The sequence below is a fragment of the Pipistrellus hanaki genome, assembly GCF_964339955.1.
Source record: "Pipistrellus hanaki genome assembly, chromosome: 16".
NCBI lineage: Eukaryota > Metazoa > Chordata > Mammalia > Chiroptera > Vespertilionidae > Pipistrellus > Pipistrellus hanaki.
In genome coordinates, this window is record NC_140518.1 from 9,080,611 (window position 1) to 9,100,681 (window position 20,071).

At 48.8% G+C, this 20,071-nt stretch overlaps 1 protein-coding gene across 1 annotated transcript; it reads left to right on the forward strand.

Annotated features, from left to right (window-relative positions):
• Positions 1 to 9,065, forward strand: SNX11 (sorting nexin 11). The gene is made up of 7 exons (XM_084863632.1): positions 1 to 262; positions 3,736 to 3,790; positions 4,173 to 4,259; positions 4,539 to 4,639; positions 6,178 to 6,273; positions 6,692 to 6,904; positions 7,572 to 9,065. The coding sequence occupies exons 2-7, from the start codon at positions 3,767 to 3,769 to the stop codon at positions 7,843 to 7,845; spliced, it is 795 nt and encodes a 264-aa protein (XP_084719758.1). The 5' UTR covers positions 1 to 262; positions 3,736 to 3,766; the 3' UTR covers positions 7,846 to 9,065.
• Positions 9,066 to 20,071: the final 11,006 nt, after the last annotated feature.

Genomic DNA, 20,071 nt, shown 5'->3' on the forward strand with positions numbered 1-20,071 from the left:
GCCTCAGAACCCCGCGGTCGCCCCTCACCGGCGCCCCGGCAGCGCCCGGAGTGGGCGGTTCGGTCCCCGCCTGCCGCCAGGGCCCGGGCGGAACCGAGCGCGCCTCCGGGGCGGCGGGCCCCGCTGAGAGCCCGGGCCTGCGGGGCGGGGCGGGGCGTGCCGGCGCCGCTCCCGGCGTGCACTGGGGCCGGCATCACCCGGAAGGAGAAGAGGCCGGCTCCATGGGGGCGCGGGCGCCGGGGCGAGCGGGTGCTGCTCTCAGGTGAGGGGCGCGGGCGGGCCGGGCCGGGGAGGCAGGTCCTACTCAGTGCGGGCTGCGGGGTTAAGCGTCTGTCATGGCGCGTGGGATGGGGACTTGGCTTGGCTTCCTAGGGGCTGTCTCACCTGCTGGAATAAAGGCTGGTCCTTGCTCGAGACCCAGGGAAGGAAACCCAGCTTTTCCATTTATTATTGTTGTTATTATTATTATTATTACTATTGATTTGAGAGAGAGAGAAAGAAACATCACTTTGTTCAACTTATTTATACGTTCACTGCTTGTTTCTTGTATGTGCCCTGACCCTGGGGTGGAACTCAAAACCTTGGCATATCAGGTAACCAACTGAGCTAGCCCGCCAGGGCCTTCTGTTTATTTTTAAAGAAGTATAAAGCATCTTCCCTTCCCACTCTCCAAGCTTAATAGGCAGAGGAGAGAGACGACGTGGCCCTTTGCTCCTGGGCGATTAAGAATGCAGGGGGGCTGGATGTGGCCGGAATAAACAAGTTTGGGGACATTTACCCAAATGGTTAGGACGATGGGTGTTGGCTAGTATTTTAGATTGTGGTCGTCTCTGTGACTTACCTCCTAAGTGGAAGGATTGGCAAATTACAGAGGGACGCAAGAATGGAGCACAGCTGGTTGGTTGAGAACACACCGAGGTTGGTCGGAGGTTGGTCTGACCCAGGAGGCTTCTTCTGCCACCTGTGAGTGTTCAGGGAGAAGAGCTTTTTGAGTTGCCCACTGGCTCTGGCATGAGTTAGAATGGATGGAAGTCTCCGTGGCTCAGTATACTTTTACCACCTGATTGGTTTCTTTTTTTTTTTTTTTTTTTTTTAACCTTTCTCTTGTAGTAGTTTAAACCGGTGTGAAAATGGTGGCAGTAAAGCCTTGCATTGTATGGCATTGGAAAGCTTTACAGAGAATCTGCTTTGCAAACAGCAAATAGCTCGGTTCTCGCGGGAGGTCTTGGTTCTGGTACAGGTGGAGAAAGTAAAGGAAACTTCAGATGCGATTGAATGGACCCCAGAAATGGAGTTAGCACTGAGTTGCACAAGTAGCTGACTTAATCACGGACTCTATTCTTATGTGGGTGACAGGGATCCGTCTCCCAGATCATAGAGCTGAAGTTCACTTCCCTTTTCCCCTCCAAGGAACTGAGCTTCCTCTCCTTCTGAGGAGTGGCATTCTGGGGAGGAAGCTAATGGAGAATAGTAGTTGCTAGAAGTTATTCCTTGAAGTCTAGGCGTTTGTATTATTCCAGTGTGTGTTTTTTAAAAAATATTTTTATTGATTTCAAAGAGGAAGGGAGAAGGGGGAGAGAAATAGAAATATCAATGATGAGAGAGACTCATTGCCTCATGATCGAGGCTGCAACCCAGGCATGTGCCCTGAAGTCGAACCCGGGACCTTTTGGTTCATGGGATGACGCTCAATGCACTGAGCCACCCCAGCCAGGGTGTTCCAGTGTGTTTTTAAGGAAAGTTAAAATGGAAACTTTCTTAGTGACCTTAACTTTTCCCTTGATATTATTTCCTTCACATTTTAGGTTCAAGTACACAGCATCTTTGGGGTCCTAGGATTTTTTTTTTTTTTTTTAAAGCTGGTTTATTGCTATTTGTTTCTCAGCGGTATTAGCCCCAAGAGGAACTTGCGCATGGAGATGGTGCAAACTCTTCTCGAGTCCAAGAGTGGTGACCGTTTGGTTGCTCAATTGTAGTCCTTACTTTGGCAAACCTTTCAAGGCACAGGAGATGCCTGAGCTCCACCGAGCTTGTGGGTGGCTATGGCTTCCTTGGCATTGTCTTTCCTGTTGTTACTTTTGTGCAAAGACAGTTCAGCTTCTTTTACGTCTGCTCCTGTGCTGGCAGTGTACCCAGTGCCCGAAAAGAAAAGAGAGAACTGTATTTACATCTGAGGAGATGAATTGGTCACAGTGAGTCGGCCTTTTTGGTCACAGGCATTTGACCACTTACATAGAGATTTTGCACGTCAGTTGTTATGGCATTGATATCACCTACCTTTCCGCTCAGGACCCCTTGGCAATGGTGCCTGCATCAGATGGAAAATCAGATTGTCAGCAAGAATATCGTTTACGATGATATTGCCTTCATAAAACCCTCGGTCGGCTCGGCGGTGTAGCCCAATTTTGTCACATGCCATGCAGTTTCGTGTCTGAGTAGTGCAGTGTGTCTGTGTGCGGAGAGACCTGGTGTACTGGAAATAATTGGAAAAGCTGTTTGCTCCGCAAATTTTGTGGTGCAAATGAGTTTTCGTCTCCTGAAACATTTGCCTTGTGTTAGCAAAACATGAGATAGGAGGAAACTCATTACACGCTCTTGTAATGGTAAGGCAGAACTAATAAGGGAATGTGTTTAAAATTAATTGTGGGAATGTGAAGATGAGTGGGGGCGGGTGGGCGGGTGGGGGGGAGGAGGGGGGAGAGGGAGAGCTCAGAGATAGTCTTGTTCTCCCAGGAGCCAGCGGGATCATTTGTTGGCAGTACGTATTGGCTGAAGTCAGTTTTCATTTCAAGGTAAATTGAAAAGGGAAATTAAACCTTATTGTTCCGCTCTTAGGAGAGGAGAAGGGGGTGCAGGTGGCAGCCTGGGTGGAGGCTGTTGGAGTGGTTCTAGGAGTAATAAGATTAGTGCTGTATTTTAACAGAAGGTGACATCATGGGCCCCTCTGGACTTGAGTAACCCTGGGCCGCAACTTTCATGGTCCCCTTGTCGGGGCGGGCCATGTCGCCGCACATGCAAACGGCCACCCTGGGGGAAATCGGCAGCTTAGGCTTTAATGAATCTTTACAAAGGAGTGGAAACCTCCTGAGGCGACCTGTGCAGCTGCGGGGCGTTTGGGCAGAGGCACATGTCCAGCAAGGAAATAATTCGAACCATTGGCTTGGGTTCTGGAGAACAGATTAGAGAGGGGAAAATCAACACCGGGCAGCCCATTCTGGTGCTCCGGCTGCTCTCTAGCTCAGATTATCTCTGGGGAGGTGACTGGAGTTGGCAAGACAAAGACTTAGGAGCCCTGCTGCTTTGTGGGGTTTGGCTGTCTCTGGACAGCCAGGAGGGGGCGATGTTGAGCTCACTCTCACAGCTGTGCTGTGTGCCCCCACAAGGCACTGCTTTGCTTGCAGACTGCAGGCAGAAAGGGTTTGCAGTGGAATCTTGTTGCTTGAGGTGAACACTGCACAGACCCAAACGTGCTTTGGCTAGAGGTGGCCTCCTTAAGGGTTTTGGCCATGGTTTTTAAAGGGAGGCAAGTCCCCCAGGACCTGTAGGTGTAAGAAAGCTAATGTGGTGGAATTTTTTTTTTTGCTTCCTCTTAAGTTGTACGTATGAATGAAAAAAGGTGCCTGGTTTTCCCCAGGAGGGGCGATGGAAGTTTCTCAGGGTTTTCCCCTGGTAAAGAGTGATAGGAATAGAAGCACACTAACCATGATCGTTCCCTTGCCATTTGTATCTCATCAGATGTTTTCTTCCAATGGACTTTTGATGTAGGATGTTGGAGAACCAAGAGCAGGAGGTAAGCATGTGGTCTCCACAGAACAGGTGGGTAAAAGGTTGAGGGGATTTTGGAAAAGGTGCAAATCATTGCTTCGTGGTGTCTTTCTGACAGCCAGGAGAGGGCAGTCGGTAGTGAAGGCATGTCAGGGAAATGAGGTTCCATTTTGACTAATTTTTTCCATTTCTTACACTGTACTAGAATGTAAGCTACATGAAGGCAAGACTTTCTGTCTCTTGTTCATGTTCTACCCTCAGTGTCTTAGAAAAGTGCCTGACAATGAATGGGTCAATACATATTTGTTGAATGAATAAATGAACAAAGGAATGAAAGTTGCTGCTGTCTGTTTGGCAGCCTGTGTTGTCACAGCTGCCGAAGCTGAAGGAGCGTTTCTCGTCCCCAGGAGGTGATCACGGTGCGTGTTCAGGACCCCCGCGTGCAGAATGAGGGCGCCTGGAACTCTTACGTGGATTATAAGATCTTCCTCCACGTAAGTGCATCACACCTCTGTATCAGGACCAGCATCTGCCAGGGCTGAGGGAGAGTGCTGAGACAGAACCTTGTGTGTGGATGTTTTGAGAGGCCCGAGACAGAAGAAAAGGAGGGAGGAGAGGAACAAGAGCACGGGGTGTGCCTGAGAGTGGACTGCAGGCTGCCTGGTGGCATCTTGCTCTAGTTGGAGTCCCTGATCAGGACTGTGGCCTCGTGGCTTACGTCCTCAGGGAGTTCCTGTGATACTGACCTTTCCCCTTTAAACCCTTTCCTGTAGACCAACAGCAAAGCCTTCACTGCCAAGACCTCCTGTGTGCGTCGCCGCTACCGTGAGTTCGTGTGGCTGAGAAAGCAGCTACAGAGAAACGCCGGTTTAGTGTGAGTCTGCCCTTGCTTCCTTCTTGGGTCTGAGACTGGCTTCTTAGGTACTTGCTTGGGGATTAGAGTTTATAATGAGGAAAACATGGCAACGTGCCAGGCACTAAGGACGCTGAGAAATCTGTTTTTAAATTATGTTTTCAAATTAGTGAAAAAAAAGTAATGAACAGAGTTTTTATTTCTAGTTTTTTGACCTAAGAGTGCCATAGAAATGTAAAAAATATTTTTCTTTTTTGGTATATATTAGTCTAGGGATAAACAAATGTTCTGCTAGCATTTTAAATGTGCCTATTATTGGTTATCACCTGGACTTACTTAACAGGTGGTGATGCTGTCCATCTGACTTGTAAAAAATGTGGTGTGTGTGTGTGTGTGTGTGTGTGTGTGTGTGTATGTATATGTATGCATGCGTGCATGCAGGCATGCAAAGACCTTTTCCCAGAGACACACAGACTCTTGAGAGCCTTAAGAAAGAGTACTGTTCACTCCTCACCTACACCTCCCAAATAAATCTAAAAACTGAAGACAATTTAGAATAGTGATTCCACCACAGAATGGTCACTGAATGCTCTGGTGACAGACGGCCTGTTGATGACCTAGCCAGTTAATGACCTTGTGGGACTCATGAGGCCATTGTCATGTGTCAGGCTTTCATAAGCCGGTTGGAAATTCCCCTAAAAAGTTGGGCACCTAATGTTTGTTGTTAATCCTCACCCGAGGATATTTTCCCATTGATTTTTTTTTTTTTAGAGAGAGTGGAAGGTAAGTGGAGAGACAGAGAGAGAGAGAGACATCAATGTGATAGAGACACATGGGTTGGTTGCCTCCTTGCACGCATCTGACCGGGGTTGGGGATCCGAGCTAGGGATTGAGCCTGCAACCAAGGTATGTGCCCTGGACTGGAATTGAACCTGGGACCCTTCAGTCCCCAGGCCGATGCTCTATCCACTGAGCCAAACCGGTGAGGGCTGTTTTAACTATTTTAAAATATTTTTTATTGATTATTAGGAAGAGGAAAGGGAAGGGAAAGAGAAACATTGATGGGAGAGTGAAGCATAGATTGGCTGCTTCCTGCACGCCTCCTAGTGGGGATTGAGCCTGCAACCCAGGCATGTGCTCTGACCTGGAATTGAACAGGTGATCTCTTAGTTCATGGGTCGATGTTCAACCACTGAGCAGCGCAGGCTGGGCAGTAGCATGGAATTTTGAAGCTATAGATTTGGTTCAAATATCAGCTCTGTGTGGCACTGGAAAATTTTCTCAGCTGCTCTGATTCTTTTCCTTGCTAGTAAAATGAGAACACTAATATCTTTCCATGGAGTTTGGAAGGATTAGTGAGATAAGGTTTGTAAAACACGTAGTGTAGTGCTTGAAACATGGTATGCAGTGAGTCATTGTTACCTTCCCACCCTTCCACCTTATTAAAAGCTATTTGTATGGATGTGTGCCTCTTTTTAGAGGATGTCCCTGGATCAGGGCTGACATGATTGTCTTGCATGTTACCCTTATCTCATGTGTTACATTATGTGACTTCACAGGCCTGTACCTGAACTTCCTGGGAAGGCAACCTTCTTTGGCAGCTCAGATGAGTTCATTGAGAAGCGACGACAAGGTCTGCAGCACTTCCTCGAAAAGTGAGTGAACATGGCAGCTAGCCCTTGCCTTCTGCGGTAGGGCAGGGAGGGGGGAAGGTGACAGGCGGGACATTTGGGGTAGAACCTTTTTTTGTACTCTTCATGTTCACTCAAGCCAGAGCCCTACAGAAGGGGGGGCGGGGGGGGGGGGTTGGGGCCTGGCTGGCGTGACTCAGTGTTTGAGCATTGACTTATAAACTAGGATGTCATGGCTCAATTCCCAGTCAGGGCACATGCCCAAGTTACAGGCTTGATCCCCAGGGTGGGGCATGCAGGAGGCAGCCGATCAATGATTCTCTGTCATTGTGTTGCTATCTCTCCCTTTCCCTATTAAAAAGAAGAGGAAGATGGGGTTGGGGAGAACAAAGCTTTAGGGTGATGCCTTACCTGTGTGCTGTCCTACCTGTGTTTGCCCCAGGGTCCTGCAGAGTGTTGTCCTCCTGTCAGACAGCCAGTTACACCTCTTCCTGCAAAGCCAGCTCACAGTGCCTGAGATAGAGGCGTGTGTCCAGGGCCAAAGCCGCACGACCGTGTCTGAGGCCATCCTTCGCTACGCCATGTCCAACTGTGGCTGGGCCCAGGAGGAGAGGCAGGGCCCTTCTCACCTGGCGAAAGGGGACCAGCCCAAGAGGTAACTACAGCTCTCTTCTCTGAGACACTGGAGCGAGGGTGACTGTAACCTGGGCCGGTGAGGTGTCCATTCGATGGAGAGAGTGAAGCCACAGCATGGGTGGCCTTTCAGAGGAGGCCTTCTTCCCGCCTGGGCGGTTCTCTTAGTCAAGCCCAGGGGACGGTGTTTCTCATCCCTGGGTAGCAGGCTCTCATGGAAACCTGGGGGAAAGAAGAGAGGCTTTCTTATGTCCTTTATCTCCCCCCTGCCCTTAAAATAACTTTACTGAGAAATAGTTCACATCCCATAAAGCCCACCATTTTAGTATACTCGTGCAATTCAGGAGTTTTTGTTCATTCAACAAAGTGGTGCAGCTGTTAATGACCATAGTTAATTTTAGAGCATTTTCATCACCCCGACAGAAACCTCGTACCCATTGGCATGACTCCCCATTCCCCCCAACCCCTAGTTCCTGCCAACTGCTCATCTACTTTGTGCGTCTCTGGATTTATCTATTCCGGACATCCTTTTATTTAGCATATTTTCAAGGTTTATCCATTTTGTAGTGTGTATCAGTACTTATTCCCTTTTACTTAATGGCTCGTAACCCATCCTTTTGTTTGTCTTCACTTGTTTATCCACTCATTGTGCTTATCTGTCCTTTCTTTTCCCTTTCCCACTCTTCCAGCTGCTGCTTTTTCCCAAGATCGGGCCGGAGGAGTTCTCCCTCGCCGCCTCCGGAGGAAGAAAAGGACCATTTTGCGGTGTGGGCTCCTGTTGTGGACTCGGAGGCTCCCTCCTCGGAAAGCCCCCCTCCGCTTCCCCCTACCTCACCCTCACGCTGTGACTTTGCAAGACCCGATGAAGGACCCTGCGCTCCTCCGCCTGTGAGGAGGTCCATGGGAGGGGACCATGCTGTACCTTTGGATCCTAGCCAGTTAGAGACAGTTTTGGAAAAGTGAGCTCGGGGGGTTCTGCTCTGAAGCGGACAGAGAAGATGCAGGCAAGGAGAGGCAGGCCCTTGGGTGGGATTGGATGGGCCCAGGTGGGAGTTGGGCTACGTTGTGCTTTACAGTTGCCTCTGCTCAGGTGGGTTGCATAGAGGTCGGTCATGACAACTCCTTAAACGTCCTCCGCGGGCCTAGACCGTGTGCAGATGTCTGTACGTTCAGCATGAGATCCAGGGGCTGTTGCTTTAGAACAGAGTCCCATGTTTACTGTCTTAGGAGCTGAGCTTCTTTAGATGTTTTTTAACGGGCCCATGAGCTCTGCCTCAGGTTACTAGCTTGGGGGGACCTGTCAGTGGCGGGTTTTAAGCTGCCGTACGGAATACCGTCCTGACAGCAGTGCTTGTGTAGTGTGTTCCCACTGGCTCTGTTTTGCCGCAGCACTTTGATTCTGGGAGGCTGGCCTCTTGCCTACCTCCTTGCATGGACAGGGCGGTGAGCATTTATGCTCTCACCTCCTTGCTTTTCCCTCCACTAATACCACTGGGTGGAATGGTGCTGTGACTCCTGCCGCTAGGCTTTCCTGTGTATCCCAAGGCCTCAGCCTGGCGGGGGTGGGGCCTGAGGGCCACAGAATAGGTCACGGCCGCCACAAAAGGGAGGTGGTGGTTTGCAGCCGGGGAAGGGCGAACAGCTCAGCGAGCTTTGTTTTGGAAAAGGCTGTCCCGGCTGCCGCTGCCTCTTCTGGTTCTAACGCAGAGCCGTGAGCATCCTTCTGCAGGGGGAGAATGAGCTCCTTTCTCTTCTAAACCCTTCCCCCCTCAGTAACAGCTTCCCGTCCCCAGGGCCTCCGCCACTGCGGCGTCCCTCTGCCGAGTGGCAGGGAGGCCATATGTTCAGTCCAATGGGGCGCAAGGGCTTTGTTTCTTTCTGGAGAGGGGGCTCTGGGGATGGCGATGAGGAACAGCGCGCCTTCCTCAGACAATGAGGCGTTCTGCCCTCCTGCTGCCATAATTCCTCTCCGCTGGGAGCCAGCGCGGGGGGGATGCGTGCCGCCAGCATCCGGCATTGCTCTGCACCGCACTTGGGTTTGCGTGTGGCTCTTCTCTCGCCCACTCCTCCCTCCTGGCCATCCCGCTGTGCGCTCTCTTCCCAGCCTGCGCTGTGGGACTGTCATGGCATTTAGTTCAGAGTTGAGGGGCTTTGGCCTGAAATAAAACACAACTATTGAAGACTGTTGTTGCAATTTGTGTCTAACAAGCTGTAGCAGAGAAGGAGGGAAGGAAGGCTGGCACTAGTTACTTTCATAAATCATGAATCTATCAGCGTGGAAATAATGGTTCGGAGCTGTGCACTGCAGCGCCTGCATTGTGAGTGCAGCTCAAGTTCACCACTGGAGGAGGGACTGTCTTCCAAAGAGCCAGGATCCAGCTCTTCTCACAGGTCTGGGCATGAACCTTGTTAGGTATAATTTACCTGATGCCGCTTCCATCCTCGAAGCCTGTCTGCGGTGCCAGGTGCTGAAAGAGAAATAAAGTTTGTCAACAGGCAGATGCAAAGCCCTGGCTGGGACTCATCCCTCTTTCCTGCCCACCTCCCCCGAGTCTCTCCTTTATGTGATGCGGCAGAGCAAGGCGAGGATAGAAAACCCACAGAGACAAATCCAAAATGTCAAAAGAAGTTCATTTAAAAAGGGGGGTAAAAAAACCTCCATACACAGCCCTCACAAAAACCCGACAGATGCTAAGCTAATGGCATCCGTTCTGCTGATTGGTGGGGATGACTCATGAATATTAATGAGTCCAATGCTCCAAATGGTGCAGCTGTGAACCCAGCTGTGCCTGAAGCTCTCTGATCTCAAAACTTCCAGACAGGAGCTGGAGGTGGTCTGTGTCAATTCCCTACTCAGCCAAAACACAGCGAGCTGGGTTAGCCTTCTTCTGTTCGCTCCTTTCCGTCTGGAGCTGGTGCTCAGCAGCCAGTGCTGCCAGCAGGGTAGGCTGCTGGGACAGCAGAAGCCGTTCAAAGACACGAACGCAATTTTTCTGACTCCTGGCTTTTTTAACGATCCATTAACAGCAGTGTATATAATGGCACCTCAGTTAATCTAAGGCCACGCACCATCCTCTCACTGTCTGGTGCAGAGTTGAGTGTAGGCCATGGAAGGAGATGTGCTAAGAACAGAAACATTTTTCTGATCATACAGGCCTGGAGTTAGCAGAAAAACAGCAAAAATGGATTTCCTTCTTCATCCAGACAATGCCATTTGCCTTTATCATGGTGTATTCTGTCCCTGTGTGTACTCGGGGCTGGTGACCTCTGGCCTACTGAGCTGCTTTGTAGAAAGAAATTATTTTTTTGTTAGAATTCAGGATTGAGGTAGGTTCTATGTCACCTTTCTCCCAACAGCTACCTCCATGGCCCAAGCCCAGTCCTCTGTTACTCAGGATGAGTGATCCCAAGTTCTTGGGTTTGGTTTTGTTTGGTGGAAGGAAGCGTGTGTAGGAGGGTGGAGAGGGAGGAGAATTCTCTTGTATGAAAATCATAAGTTTCACATACATCATTTTTGACCTTGGTGCCCAACGAGGAGGGCAGAGCAATATTGTACTCATTTTCTAGCTGAGGAAACTTTTGAGTTGAGCTGAGCATGGTTTTAAAAAAAATGTTTTTAGATGATGGTAGAATATATTCATGTGAGAGGTCTTTTTCCAAGCTCTGTAAGACAAGGTTCCCCCCCCCCCCCCGCCCCCCGATTTAAAAAAAAAAAAAAATCTTAAACCACCTCTAGTAAAAGAAAAAACCACACTTCTCTTTTCAGTTAAACTTGGAAATCAGAGCTCTTCACGGTTCTGTTTTCTGACTGCTAAGGCCTTCCATCCACACCACCAAGTCCTAGGCAACTCGTACCCTGTCTGGTAGCTTTGCTTGGGAGGTGATTGTGACTTTTTGACATTATTTTGAATGTGTTTATGTGCCTTAGCTCTTTCTGAATATCCTTAACATCTACCGGTGAGGAGGACAGTGGGCCTGGAGGATGCGAGGTGGGATCGGAGGCGGAAATGGAAACACCAGCTCCCGGCCTGCCTCTCGGAGCCGCAGGAGCATTCCGTCGGCTGGAGTGGCATCTGCGGATTGATGTGTGAGCAGCCAGCTGAGACTCGGCTAAAGCCAAGCAGATAATCACAGTAGTGCGAGATAGTGACTTCCTCAGTCGAGCTGGGGCACTGATCCTAAGCCACCCCTCCCGGGTGGCCCTCTGCCGGCAGGGACTTGGCTGTGTAGAGGGCACGTTGCCCAGCTCAAGGTAACCCGTTGAACTGGAGATGAGTGTCCCTGTTCCTGTTCTTACCACTGTACCTTCCTTCCTGAGGGTCTCCTTTACCCAGTGGTCGGCAAACTCATTAGTCAATGAGCCGCAGTTTGCCCACCACTGCCTTCACCGATTTGGAAGCCCCCCACCCACCTCTTCTCTCTCTCCTCCTCCCTGCCTCAGCTCTTCTAAGGAGCTGTTTCAGGAACTGCTGCAAAGCCCAAGTACTGTACGCACGCCTCTGGCTTCCCACAGGGCAGCAGGAGCCAGCCCTGACATCTTATTAGAGAAATAACGGGTGAAATCTGTTCTGCCTTAGTCATGGCTGGCTTCGGAACCGGAGTGCTGGAACCCCAACTCTCAAGATACAGTAAGTAAGGACAATTTATACTTCAAGAAATACCAGGAGCCACACTCTTTAGGAGGCAGTGCTCCTGACTCAGTGAACAGAGTGATAATTTTACTTTTCATTAAGGGGAGACCTGGCCCGCTTCCACAAGCAAAGGAGGGAAAAAACAAGGTGCTTACATGGCAGGGAAAGGAAGGCCTGAATAGGAGGGACAGGTGGTAAAGCCAGAGAGAGAAGAGGGCACCTGAAGGTCTTTAAGGATTTCCCCGCAAAGGGCAGGGACATGAGGTGCTTCTGAAATCTTCGGGTGATGGGAAGCCGCCAGCCACAATCACTGTCTGTGCCTGTCAAGTCCCTCCTTCCTGTCCTTTCAGCCACTTTTTCCTTCATACCATCTGTTTCAAAGGGGCAGTTTTTTTGTTTCTAAAAAAATTTTTTAAAACATGTTTTATTGATTTTTTTTACAGAGAGGAAGAGAGAGGGATAGAGAGAAACATTGATGAGAGAGAGACATCTATCAGCTGCCTCTTGCACACCCTCTACCGGGTATGTGCCCGCAACCAAGGTACATGCCCTTGTCCGGAATCGAACTCGAGACCTTTCAGTCCGCAGGCTGATGCTCTGTCCACCGAGCCAAACTGGTTTCGGCTGTTTCTAAAAATTTTTTGTTAATCCTCACCTGAGTATATTTTCCCATTGATTTTTAGAGAGAGGGGAGAGTGATTTTTAGAGAGAGGGGAGAGGAGGGGGAGAGACACAGAGAGAGAAACATCGATGAGAGAAAGACATCGATTGGTTGCCTCCCACATGAGCCCTGACTAGGGCTGGGGATCGAGCCTGCGACCGAGGTACATTGTTCTTGACTGGAATTGAACCCAGGACCCTCCAGTCTGTGGGCCAACACTCTTATCCACTGAGTCAAACCGCCTAGGGCAGAGGGAGGCAGTTTAGGTTCTTCCACGAGTGCTCTAGCCCCGTGAATATCTCTTCCCTGGTGGCCATGTTGGTGTGGGGAGCCAGGCCTCCCAACATCCCCACCCAAGCCCTCTGGCAGAAGGCCCAGGATAGAGCCCGGGGCGGTTTGTTGGAGACAGTGCATCCTGCCCATACGAGACTTAGATATATTCTGCCAATTAGGGCACATCTGTTCCAAATGCTGAAAGGCGAGCACTGTCTCTTTAAGAGCCATCCCACTCCTCTCCTTGAGTGATGAGGGCTGGGCGCACGAGGGAGTCAGATGCTGATTAAACAGTCCTACTGCTGAGCTCTGTTAGAAAATTACTGTAATTATGATCTAGTCCCAGCAGAGGGATGAGTTCCAATCCTGCTAATAACCCTTCCAGGTGCCTCAGATGCAGGGCCCCTGGGAGGCCGCATCGACAGGGCTCTGGCTGGCACCAGGGCCAGCGACGGCCCTCCTGTCTGGCCCTCCTGTCTGGCCCGTGCAGGCGCAGACAAAAGCACCGGACCCCTCCTCTGAGCCTCCGGAGAAGGCGTGGGTTTTGGTTGTGTTGTGGTTGTTCTTTTGGTTCTTGACAGCTCAAGGGAGTCATTTGTAGGAGAAAAGTTTCCCCTAAACTAACATGGAGAACCAGGAAAATCACCACCAGGAGATGCCAATCTGTCCTGCCTCCTCACTTCCGCCCGGGGACTGCACTCTGGAGGCAAGGGAAGCAGAGCAGTCGCCGTGAGCTGCAACTGCCTTCCGCGCTTGTTTCTACGAACCTGCGTTTCTTGCTCTGAAGTGTAGCACACAGCATTCCACTCGGTCCTGACCACGAGTGTCAGGGGTGTCTGCCCCTGGGAAGGGAAGCAGGGACAGTAAACAGCTGCTGAGGGGTGGGGGTAATGCGGCTCTCAGTCAGCATGCACCGGCTTATTCATCTGAAAACATTTTTGTAGTGCGGATCTGCAGTGGTGCAGGCCAGCAGATCTCCAAGATGTTTGTGGAGCAGAGAAGCTTGATGGTGGTTCTTAGCCCCTGAGGAATCCATGGCATGTGTACCCTGTCTTCCCAGCCTAGGCCTAAGCTGCTGCCTGGTGCTCCAGCACAAGCTCCTAAAAGGCAGGGCAGTTTCTCTGTGCTTGGTCCTCAGCACACCCACATGCCCGAGACCGTGGTTCTCAGCCAGGCGTGGATTTGTTTCCAGGGGACATTTTTGTTTGTCAGAACTGGGCGGGGTGTGGGAGGGAAGAGGAGGGGAGAAGTATTACTTATGTCTAGTGTTTGGGACCAGGGATGCTGCTGAACATAAAATTACCTGGCCCCAAATGTCAATTGTGCCAGCCGAACCCTGCACTAACAGAGTGAAGGAGTAAGCTCCAAGTTTTGCCCTCTCTGTCCCCCAAACTTCCACTGCATTGCCTTGGAAATGTTAAAAAATAAAAATTAAAAAAAATCTCCAAGCCTAGCGGTGTAGCTCAGCACCAAGAGGCCACGGGTTCGAATCTGGTTGGGGCACACGCCAAGATTGCGGACTTGATCCCCTGTCGGGCATGAGGAGGCAGCTGATGGATGATGTTTCTTTTCATCCATGTTTCTATCTCTATTTCTCTCCCTCTCTCTCTAAAAAAAAAAAAAATTAATAAAATATGCGTTTTTTAAAAAAGCAATGATTGCCAAGCATGGAAACATACTGTCAAATCTCAGAGGGAAGGCTGGGAAGGTGGGTGGGCAGGCGGTAATCAATCAAAGACCTTGTGTGCAAATATGCATAACCACGGACACAGACAACAGGGTGGTGAAGGCCTGGGGAGGGGAGAGGCTGGAGGGGGTCAGTGGGGGAAAAAGGGGACATATATAATACTTTCAACAGTAAAGAATTGTTTTAAAAAAAAATGGTCTGCATCCCCAGAGGCCCGGGCTTTTCTGAGGTGGGGATGGAGTAGGACAGGCCCAGCCCGGGTGCTCACTGTAGGCGGCTTCCAGTAAATGCCGTGGTGTGCGTGTGCCCCCGGGTGACTCAAGGCAGAACAGGGCTGGACAAGTGTCTGATCGAGGGGGAAGGAAAGTGCGAAGAGTGCTTTCTGTTCCAGGATCAGATGTGGGGGACAGAAGTGGCCTGCCAGCTGCTCACCATCAGGCTGAGTGAGCAGTGCGGCCAGATGCCCCTGTGGAGGACCAGCACTCGAGGCCTCTCAGGACTCCCTGTCATCACAGGAGGCGAGGCAGAGGCACGTTATGCGCGGTGCCACAGAGACGCTTCCCGCAGTGGCACTCCGCCAGGCGGAGGGGGCGGGTGTGATGGGAGCCAGGAGGGAATTGAACACTCACAGCTGCTGACAGCCGCCAGCCCCACAGGCAGCGAGAGACCCCAGGCTCAGAACTGCCTGGCGCCAGGCGGAGAGAGCCTCGTCGGCAGGGTTTGCCCAGATACCAGGCCTGTAGAGGAGAGGACTTCATTAGAAGGGACATCGTCATTTTGCTACTGTTCATGAATCGTAACGTAAATATCTGTGTTTTCCGATGGCCTTAGGCTTGTGACCCCCAGGTTGAGAACCGCTAGCAGGGTCGCAAGCCTAAGACCATGGGAAAACACAGATATTTAAATTACGATTCACAACAGTAGCAAAATTACAGTTATGAAGTAGCAACGAAAATAATTTTATGGTTGGGGGTCACTACAACATGAGGAGCTGTATGAAAGGGTTGTGGCATTAAAAGGTTGAGAACCACTGCTCTAATACAATAGTGTTTTTTTTTTTTTTTTGGAATATATGTATATATATATATATGAGTTTTTTTAAAAAAAATATATTTTATTGATTTTTCACAGAGAGGAAGAGAGAGGGATAGAGAGTTAGAAACATCAATGAGAGAGAATCATCGATCAGCCGCCTCCTGCACACTCCCCACTGGGGATGTGCCCGCAGCCAAGGTACATGCCCTTGCCCGGAATTGAACCTGGGACCCTTCAGTCCGCAGGCCGACGCTCTATCCACTGAGCCAAACCGGTCCCGGCTATATATGAGATTTTTGCATAAAATGGGCTACATCTTAAAATGTATTAATTGAATTCCAAAGGGTTGCAAAAGAATGGCCCTTGATTTATACTAATGAAAAAAAGAAAGGAAAAAAACCACCATGTTTTCTGAACAGTTAGTTTTTGATAGGGAAATAGGGAGAATGATTCAAATCCCTCGAAGAAGAAACATCTCTTTTTAGTTGTAGTTTTCAAACCCTCTACCCAATTTCTGTCAATCCAAATGGGAAATGAAATGATTGGACCAGAAGGGAAGCGAGAGGAGGAACAAGGGACTATGGTAATCCACAAACTAGAAAATTAGTTTGAGTCACTGAGCTGTGTAACAGGGATAATCCTCTGTGTAGTGGCTGCTTTTTCTCAAGTCAGCCCCACTGATATTTTTTTTAAAAAATGATTTGTTTTTTTAAATATATTTTATTGATTTTTTACAGAAAGGAAGGGAGAGGGATAGAGAGTTAGAAACATCGATCAGCTGCCTTCTGCACACTCCCTACTGGGGATGTGCCTGCAACCAAGGTACATGCCCTTGACCAGACTCGAACCTGGGACCCTTGAGTCCGTAGGCTGAGGCTCTATCCACTGAGCCAAATCGATCAGGGCAAGCCTCACCTGATTTTGCTGGTGTTCTGGGAATTAGCAAATCAGCGCCACTCCTGGTGGGGAGACTTTCGGGGAGAGCATTTTGGCCAAAGATGAAAGCACCTCTGTCCCTGAGATCTGACTGTTTGTTCTTAACATGCAAGGAAGAATAGAAAATAACATACTTTGGTTTCTTTCCTTCTTTTTTTTTCATGCTAGCTTTGCTTCAACTCCATTTTTTTTTTTTTCAGGCTGCTTTTTAAAGGCATGAATGTGTCCCCTCCACCCCACGCACATCTTGCTTTTTGCATTGACATCACTGCTTTGTGGTGTCGCAAGTCACTGGCATGGAATGTGGGCTTTGAAAATGTGTCACTGGAGGTGTGTAACTGCAATAGGCTGTGAGTGATTCACGGCGCCACGCCGCAGACTGAGGATTTAGAGTCTTTCATTTCCTTTCCTCGTCTGCAGCAGATTCTGTGTGATTTCTGTGGAAGTCACCACCTTTCAGATCCTTAGTTTCACCACTTGGCAAGACTAACGGCTTACAAATAAGCGTGTTCAACTGAGCAAGCTGAAGTGCAAAAAAAATTAAAAAAAAAAAAGGTAATGTGAAATCTAGGCAATTCCTTACATATTAGGTTTAGAAAAAAATATCTATCTGAAACAGGAGGGAGGGCATCTCATCAGCCCTACCTTTTGGCATTGCTTTCTCTTCCAATGGAATCAGACTGTCTGGGTTTAGGAAATGAAACTTAATAGGAATTCTCTTCCCATTTTTATTCACCAGAGGGAAAGATAGAGTTGGTTTTGAATTAAATTCAGACTTCTAAGAGATAGAACAGGCCGTTGTGTCGGGAAATTTAATATTGAGGTAACGGCAAAAACAGTGTCTGTGCTATTTTGCTATATGGATGACAGGAAAAAAACACACACTAAAAAAATGTAATTTTAATGAAATGAAACTGAAAGATTGCTTTCAGAGTATTTAGTATTCTCAGATATTAGTTTGGACAATACAGGCCAAACTGTACCAGCCCTGGGTCAGATTATCCAGTGGATGTCAGTAAGTTCTGTGTAAATTATTTATCTGTAAAAGGCAGATAGCACATTTGCTTCTTAAATTTAGGATCTGGGCTTTCTTATTTTTCCTCCTTTACATAAAATGAAGGAAGAAGAAAAAAAAAAAAGTCTCCCACCTCTAACCTTCTCCTATTTCGCATGCCAGATCAATTCGTGGCTATTAAGAACCCATTTTTGCCCTGACCAGTTTGGCTCAGTGGATAGAGCTTCGGCCTGTGGACTGAGGGTCCTGGGTTCCATTCCAGTCAAGGGCATGTACGTTGGTTGCGGGCACCTCCCCAGTGGGGGGTGTGCAGGAGACAGCTGGTCGATATTTCTCTCTCATCGATGTTTCTAGTTCTGTATCCCTCTCCCTCTCTGTAAAAAGTCAATAAAATATATATTTTTAAAAAGAACCCATTCTTAGAAAAAAGAAAGAAAAAAGAACCTGTTCTAATGTGGTTAGTTAAGCAGTCTAATACACACACACACACACACACACACACCCGTTATCCAGTTAGTCACAGGCAGAAAGGTGGGGATTTGGTTAGTGGAGTCAGAGAAGTGGTAACCCGAGGCTATTGGCTAAAACTGGGTGATATACTGAGTGGAGAGCAGTTTTCCGAGGTGAGGAGGATCGCCAGGAGAACTGTGGAAATCTGCTGTTTCCCCAAGGTGTCCTTTAGAACTTTCCCCTAACAGAGAACGCCCTTCAACCCCATGGATAGCCTCATCAACACACCGAACGTGCACCATCGTTTCCTGTATGCAACAATGGCAGAGACAGCCAGATGTCTACGGACCAGGTTTCCCATCAGCCCGTTTGTTAACATCGTCCAGGGCCAATCTAATTTCTTTTCCCACTTGAGGCGTACAGCTGGAAGGGCCAGCGGTCTAAGCGTGGTGTCTACCTTGCAGTTGACAGGGTGCCCACAGACCTTTGCAGTTTGGCCAATGGTTGTTTCCTCAGGTCTACAGATCTAGAAGGGACTATTGCACTAAGGGGATTTTGTTTTAAATGCTGGAAGCCAATGACTATGCTGTTGAGAGAGCCTTGAACTGTGCAGAGAGTGAAGTTACCTTGACCTTGCCCCTTTTCCATCCTCCTCCTGGCCTTGCCCCAGATACCTGCTCGGTCAGAGCAGTGCCACAATGATATTCCCTCCTCAGCCCCCCAGCCCCCCAGCCTTCCAGACTTGGGTCCTTAGGGGTTCTCCAGGGAGGGAACAATCAGGGACATAGAGGGGTTCCTGTTTGCTCCCTCGGTTAAACATCTTAGAACAATGCCCATTGTCCTTACCTGTAGGTTGGGATTGGTGCAAAGGTTCCCCAAGCTGGAGGCCATTGGTTCTCTTCGGTTCATCTGCTCATATGCTGCCACCTAGTGGTCCCTTCTCCTTTAGCACGCTGTGTAAAATGGAGGAGACGTTATGGACAGTTCATAGGGTACTTGATCTCTTTTCTATTTTTCTCCCAGTCCTAAGTCCTCCCCTTTGCTTACCTCTTTTTACAGCACATACACAAAAAGCTTCATTGTTTTTTTTTTTTACTCCTGGGTCAAAAAATCTGGAAATGAAGAGCTGGCATAGGATCTTTTGAGAAACATGGAATCCACTGACAATGTTCCTGGTTGCTCCCCAGTTTCTCTCTTTTGACGGTGTGAAATGAATGTTTCCGCAGGGCTATGATATAGTTGTTATAGAGGTAAGGAAGGCTGCTGCCAATCCAGCACTGCTCTGAATAGGCAGTTTCAGAGAAAAAACTTATTTTTTTCCCTTTTTATTTTTCAGTTACAATTGACATTCAATATTATTCTGGATTAGCTTCAGATGTACAGCAGAGTGGTTAGACAAGCATGTGCTTTACAGAGTGGCCCCAGCCCCATATTTTAAGTATCCACCTGCCCCATATATAGCTATTATGATGTTATTGACTATATTCCCTATGCTGTAATTTACACAAGAGAAAATTTATTTGGCTGCTCAGTTGCCCATTTTCCAAAAATTTCTTGTGCAGATAGTCAGGCAATCCTAACAGCTAATCCTTATTGAGGAGTTACTATGTGCCCATCATTCTTTTACTTACATTGTTTTACTTACATGTGTTTTTTCTTTTAATCGTCCTAATGACCTGCTGAGATGGAGTGTGCCTCTTCTTAGGTGAGGAAATTGAAGCATAAAAGGTCACGTAACTTGCTCTGGGGAACATATGTAGCAAATGGGGAACTGGGGTTTATTCCCAGGCTGTCCAGACCCAGAGTTTATGTTCTTTTTAAAAAATATATATATATTTTACTGATTTTCTTTTTTTACAGAGAGGAGGGGAGAAGGATATAGGTTAGAAACATCGACCAGCCGCCTCCTGCACGCCCCCCACAGGAGATGTCCCCGCAACCAAGGCACATGCCCCTGACTGGAATCAAACCCGGGACCCTTCTGTCCTCAGGCCGATGCTCTATCCACAGAGCCAAACCCATTAGAGCAAGAGTTTATGTTCTTAATAATTCTGTCTTGCTGCCTCTTCAAGGTACAGATAAACCTGAGTGCTAGGTTCAGGCAACAGGAAAAGGAACAGGACTGTGTATACACCAGCCCTCTTCAAAGTTCTTGCTTGGCCCCTACCTAGGACTGGCTCCCATACAGGACTCCGTTGAGTAGTTAACTGAGGGGGAAAGGGAACTCTCCAATGTGCTGATTTCAAGGACTTTCTTCTAGCCCTGTCTCATTTCAGAGAGATTCGGCACAAAAAATAACCAAGGAGGTAACCAAAGGACGTCTGAGAGGCCAAGCAGGCAAGCCTAGGCCCCAGAGATGCTCCTCCCCCTTAAGACAACTGCAAGTCCCCTTCTCTCTCTGGGCTTTTGTTTCCTTCCTACTTGGTCTGGAGTTGTCGAGAATGCCCGGAACCAGCATTTTGATGCCATTACAAAAGAAACTCAGCACCATCACACATGGC

Bases quoted from the DNA above. Each gene is read 5' to 3' on its own strand.
- SNX11 (XM_084863632.1), top strand. From the start codon at position 3,767: ATGTTGGAGAACCAAGAGCAGGAG. The intron at 4,640-6,177 runs GTGAGTCTGCCC...GTGACTTCACAG, and splicing joins CAGAGAAACGCCGGTTTAGT to GCCTGTACCTGAACTTCCTG. The intron at 6,274-6,691 runs GTGAGTGAACAT...TGTTTGCCCCAG, and splicing joins CTGCAGCACTTCCTCGAAAA to GGTCCTGCAGAGTGTTGTCC.